The 6000-nt window shown below is 55.2% G+C and overlaps 1 protein-coding gene across 1 annotated transcript in view; it reads left to right on the forward strand.

Moving 5' to 3' along the window:
* Positions 1-1473: 1473 nt before the first annotated feature.
* GUITHDRAFT_156792 (hypothetical protein) overlaps positions 1474-6000 on the forward strand; it is a gene marked incomplete at both ends in the record, with an annotated part of 10659 nt that continues 6132 nt past the window's right edge. Inside the window, 8 exons of the mRNA XM_005842455.1 lie at positions 1474-2103; positions 2171-2257; positions 2308-2423; positions 2470-2604; positions 2750-2998; positions 3238-4768; positions 5003-5749; positions 5796-5903. Of these exons, the coding sequence (XP_005842512.1) occupies positions 1474-2103; positions 2171-2257; positions 2308-2423; positions 2470-2604; positions 2750-2998; positions 3238-4768; positions 5003-5749; positions 5796-5903 (3603 nt within the window). The remainder of the gene's footprint in view (positions 2104-2170; positions 2258-2307; positions 2424-2469; positions 2605-2749; positions 2999-3237; positions 4769-5002; positions 5750-5795; positions 5904-6000) is intronic.

Raw genomic sequence — 6000 nt, forward strand, 5'->3', positions numbered from 1 at the left:
CTTGGCTTCATCAGCATGATAAAATATCTATCTTGATGATGATCAAATCTCTATCACGATAAAATAATTGTCAATCCCTAAACACTTCAGCTTCATCCCTGTCCTGATCCTCTTTCGTGCGTATTATCACCAATTCCTCCGCCTGCTAATAGTCCTGGCATTCTGCCACAATGTACCTTAATATAACTTTTCCATCCCCTTCGTCGTTGATATCCTCTTGATATTCTCTCCATGTTCTCTTCCTCCTCCTCTCATCATGCCGCTCATCGTGTTTGCCATACATCTCAGCCATGTTTCATGTTCCGTCCGGTCGACTGTTTCACAGGAATGGCCGAAACTTGGGCAAGTTGGTGGTAGGGTGGGTAAATTGGAGTTAGGGGTAGGCCAATGACAAGGGTAATAATATTGGAGAAATGTGTCGTAAGGTAGGACAATATGCAAATTCTAATATACTCTTAATCGATAAATTTGCTTTCTATACGTACACAAATAACATAGGGAATGTGAATCGGCGGTATTAGCGACAGGGGGTAGGGTGGCTGTATATTGGGGGCGACACAGGTGGGCGCATGCGCGATACTACCGAAGGAAATGGAAGAAGCAAGGATGCAAGAGTTGGCAAGGGCGGAGGCGAGGACGAGGATGAGAGGAGTGAGGAGACGGCGATGATGAAGAACAGAGGTGTAGAAAGAAGCTCTGAGAGCCAGGGGGAGAAAGATAGGGGGAGGAGGGAGGCGAAGCGAAGGTAGGAGGTAAGAGGTGGGAGGCTCGTATTGTACATCTATCGGCACTTTAAACCGCCATAGGCTAAGACGAAGCAGGAGAGGCGATGATTCACTCGCCAACAAGAGAGGGATGGAAGAAGCAGTGACGAGATATCGAGACACAGGAAAGGAAAGGCAGGGGAGGAGATTTTCCCAGGAAGCACAGAGGGGGGGGTTGGGGAAGAAGGAAATCATCATGTATGGCAAAGAGATGTTGTGCTGTACAAAGATAGAGAGGAAGAGGGAGTCATTTCGATATGTAACTAGTCTAAGCCAGCGAAGCTTCTTCCGTTTCACAACGATAGTCTCGAGAGTTTGGGAAGAATTTGAGAAGACCAGCACAGGCGAGAGAGAGACTAATTGGGCCAGGAATACATTGAATGGCGCCAGTGCATGCGAGATGTGCGCAACTGGTGCTCGTTGTGACTTGGTTGTTGTCAGATGAAGGACAGGGGCAAAACCCTTCACCTCTACAAGATGAGATGATATTGAGATGCGGTGACGCAACAGTCCTCATTTGATCGCAACATTTGCAAACACCGAACTAAGAAAGATGTCAAAAGCTGAAGCAGACATCGCCAAGACCTTCGACAAGAAGGCTGTCGTCGAGGATGTGGAGCCTCCGCAAAGGATCACCAAGATTGATTTCGGTGTGCATTCCGGCCATGAAGTAGTGAGCATGTCAGTCGTGGAGGTCATGCGGAGCGACATGTATTCTCATCAACCTGCTGCGCCGGGTCAGCCAGCGACGCGAGAAGCAGCTCTCAACGGCCCCCTTGATCGCAGGATGGGAACCACCGACAAGTCACTAACCTGCACCACGTGCCACGAGCCGCTGCAGACTTGCGCAGGTCACTTCGGCTACCTGAAGCTCACCCTCCCTGTGTTCCATCAGGGATACTTCAAAGCTATCATCACCATCCTGTCGTGTATCTGCAAGTCTTGTTCGCGGGTGCTCCTCGACCCGGACAACTACAGCTCAGCGCTGTCCTTCATGAGGAGGGTACAAGATGATCACTTGCGGAGAGCGGCGAAGCTCCGAGCGATCACGGAAGAATGCAAGAAGATCAGCGTCTGCCCGCGCTGTGGGGCCTGCAACGGTCCGATCAAGAAGATTCCTGCCGGAGGCAGCCGATACCTGATGCTGATCCACGACAAATTTGCTAAGCATGAGGAACAGAAGCTAGAATTCCATTCCATGTTGGCGGCCGAGGACAAATCCTTCTCCTTGACGAAGCGAAGCCAAGACATGAAGCAAGCCATTGGCAAGGCAGCGCAAGATCTCGATCCCCTGACAGTCCTTGACATGTTTCAGCGTATCCCTGATGAGGACGTCGAGGTTTCCTTTCCTTTTCCTGCGCCTCCTCGCCATGACATGAGAGCAGATCTTGAACATGCGCCCTGAGCACAGCCGCCCAGAGGAGCTCATCATCACGCACCTTCCTGTGCCCCCCTGCTGCATCCGCCCGAGCGTGGCGATGGGAGTAGGAGCGGTAGCTGCAGTGTTGTGGTCGTGAAACCCTGGAGCTGATATGAATTGCAGGGGAGCAACGAGGATGACTTGACCGTCATTCTATCCGAGATCGTCAAGGCAAGTGAGAGTATTCAAGATACCATGGACAAGGGCGGGTCCATCGCAAATATCATGGACTGCTGGGGGTAAATTCATCCTAGTGTCTGTACAGTCCTGACCAGGATGGTACAGCTTCCTGCAGCTGAAGATCGCACATTATTTCAACAGCGAGCTCCCTGGTGTACAGCAACAGCTCACGATGAAGTCTTCTGGAAAGAGGAAGATCATGCGCGGGTTTGCTCAGAGGCTCAAAGGCAAACAAGGCCGGTAAGCTCATCGCATCCGCTTTCTCGCACTTCTATGCCGTTGGGCCCTTCTGCTCTCTCCTCCCTTGCTTGTTCCCTTCCCTCCCTCCTCCTCCTCCCTTGCTGTTTTCCTTCGCTCCTTTCTTCCTTTCTGAGGCCCTTGCAAGGTTTCGCGGCAACCTCTCAGGGAAGCGAGTGGATCACTCAGGACGAACAGTTATCTCTCCTGACCCCAACTTGCACGTCCGCCAAGTTGCCGTCCCAGTGCACATGGCAAAGATCCTGACGTACCCCGAGCGAGTGACGAGCCACAACCTAGTTCGGCTCAAGAAGGCCATAGACAACGGGCCGGACATCTGGCCCGGGGCTACGCACATTCTCTTGCAAGGGAACAGCAATGACCGCAAGGACTTGAGGTGAAGAGAGGCGAAGGAGAGGGGAGAAGGCGGCGAGGAGATGGGAGAAGGCGGCGATGGTTGGCTGTGGTTGGGGGCTGAGGTGGAAAGGTTTAGACGAAGTCGAGGACCATGATGAGGTTTTGGTGATAAGTTTTGTGGTGATGATGATGTGGTGTTGAGCGTGATACCAACAAGGATGGGGAAGAGATAAACTGAAAGCCAGTGATGATGTCTCGTGGTTTGACTTTGTTGTTCAGGTATTATCCCAAGAAGATCGCGAAGAACGAGCTGCGGATTGGCGACATCGTTGAACGACACCTCATAGACGACGATGTCGTCCTTTTCAACCGCCAGCCGTCCTTGCATCGTATCAGCATCATGGCACACAGAGCCAAAGTGCTCAAGTGGAGAACTCTACGATTCAACGAGTGTGTTTGCAACCCCTACAACGCAGACTTCGATGGAGACGAGATGAACTTGCACGTCCCGCAGACGGAGGAGGCTCGTGCTGAGGCGATCGAGTTGATGGGAGTGGTCAACAACCTCTGCACGCCCAAGGACGGCTCGATCATGATCGCAGCTACTCAAGACTTCTTGACGGGCTCATACCTCATCTCCAGGAAGAACACCTTCTTTCACGAGGCTCAGATGTGGTACTACTGCTCCTTCACCTGTGACGCCAAAGAAGACTTCGAGCTGGAGCCCCCGGCCATCATCAAACCGATGAGGCTGTGGACGGGCAAGCAGCTGCTCAGCATGCTCCTCAAGCCCCGCAAGAACACCCGGTCCCTGGAGACAGACGTGGAGGTGCTGGTGAACACTGAGCTGGGAGAGTCTCAGTACGAGAAGAAGTCGGACAACGACATCGACAAGGGGCGGTACATGTGCCCTCATGACAACTACGTCTGCTTCCGTAACAGCGAGCTCATGTGCGGTAACCTCGGCAAGTCGACACTCGGTGCGGGGAACAAGAACAGTCTGTTCTACACCCTCCTGCGGGACTGCGACGCTGAGACGGCAGCTGATCGCATGACGAAGCTGGCGAAGCTCTGCTCGCGCTGGATGGGACTGCACGGCTTCACGTTCGGGATCGAGGACGTCATGCCGACTGAGCCGATCAAGAAGGCGAAGGCGGAGGCGATGCAGAAGGTGAAGGATAAGTGCGACAAGCTCATCGCCGACTACAGGGCTGGCAAGCTCCAGCGAGTGCCAGGATGTGACCTGGAGCTCTCGCTGGAGCAGATGGTGGGGAAGGAGCTGGACGACGTCAGGAACCTTGTGGCGTCGGCGGCGAAGAAGGAGCTACACTATGACAACAAGGTGCTGGTGATGGCCCTGTGCAAGTCCAAGGGCTCCAACGACAACATCTCACAGATGATCGGGTGCCTCGGGCAGCAGAAGCTCGGAGGCTCGAGAATTCCCAACGGCTTCATAGGGAGGACGCTGCCGCACTTTGAGATGTACGCCAAGGAGCCTGCAGCCAAGGGTTTCGTTGAGAACTCCTTCTTCACCGGGCTGAACCCCACAGAGTTCTTCATGCACACCATGACGGGGAGAGAGGGTCTGGTGGACACGGCGGTGAAGACAGCAGAGTGCGGGTACATGGCCCGAAGGCTCATGAAGTCGCTGGAGGACCTTTCCATCCACTATGACAGCACCGTAAGGAACTCGCACGGGTGCATCGTGCAGTTCAGGTACGGAGACGACGGGCTTGACCCGATGCTGATGGAGGACGACGACGGGAAGCCGATCAACATGAAGAGGATGATCCAGCGATCCTGCGCGCTGGTTGCTCGGGGAAGCGACTCCTTCGTCTCGGAGGAGGAGGCAGCCAAGGTTTTCACGTCCTGGTTTCACCAGTCCGTCCCCTTCCGGCGCTCCAATAGGCCCAAGACAAGCTACACGGTGAAGGAGAGGATGAACGCGCGCTCCCCTAAGTCCGTCGTCTCGGACAAGTTCGTCGACGACCTCCGCCGCTTCCTCTACAAGTGCTTCATCCTCCCAGACAACGTCCTCCCCGAGCTCGGCTGCTACGGGGACGAGGAGCGATCGCCCGCCAACTTCACTCTGATGACGGAGGAGCAGCTCAAGCACTTCCTCGACGAGATCATTTGCCGCTACCGCCGAGCCGTGGCGGAGCCTGGCAGCGCTGTGGGGGCGCTGGGGGCCCAGAGCATTGGGGAGCCCGGAACGCAGATGACGCTCAAGACGTTTCACTTTGCCGGGATCGCGTCTATGAACGTGACGTTAGGAGTTCCGAGGATCAAGGAGATCATAAACGCGTCCAAGATCATCTCGACCCCCGTGGTTGAGGTGCCACTGCAGCTCGACCGGGACGAGATCAACGCACGGATCATCAAGGGGAGGATCGAAAGGACGACACTCGGGCAGGTGGCCAAGTACATCAAGCAGGTGTTCGCTCCGAGCCGCTGCTACGTCGTCGTCAAGCTGGACATGCAGTGCGTGCAGGACCTGCAGCTGAACCTCTCTGCCTCCACGGTGAAGAAGGCGATCTTGTCAGACCCGAAGCTCAAGGTGAAGGAGCAGCACATCAGCAGCAAGGGGACCGACAAGCTCCTCATCCATCCCCCCCACGACGGGCGATCCAAGGAGTCGCTCCACTTCATGCTCATCAACCTCGCCAGCCAGCTCCGAAACGTCATCGTCTGCGGGATCCCCACCATCCGGCGAGCTGTGATACAGAGCACAGAGGTGAAGGGAGGAGGGAACAGCTACCAGCTCCTTGTGGAGGGAACAGGGCTGCAAGAGGTAGCGCAGAGTGGGGAGGGGAGAGAGCAGGACTGAAGCAGGGCAGGTGATGGCGACGAGCGGAGTCAAGGGCGCGTCGGCAAAGACGAATCATGTGATGGAGATGCAGACGGTGAGGGAGAGGAGGAGGGAGAAGGGGAGGAGGGAGAGGAGGGTGAGTGGGAGGGAGTGAAGGAGGAGCAGGGAGGGCGGGGGGTTGAGGGCGGGGGGGTGGACGAAGGTTGACGAAGGTTGGAAAGTAAGGAAGTCGG

This window comes from Guillardia theta (genome assembly GCF_000315625.1).
Source record: "Guillardia theta CCMP2712 unplaced genomic scaffold GUITHscaffold_1, whole genome shotgun sequence".
Classification (NCBI taxonomy): Eukaryota; class Cryptophyceae; order Pyrenomonadales; family Geminigeraceae; genus Guillardia; species Guillardia theta.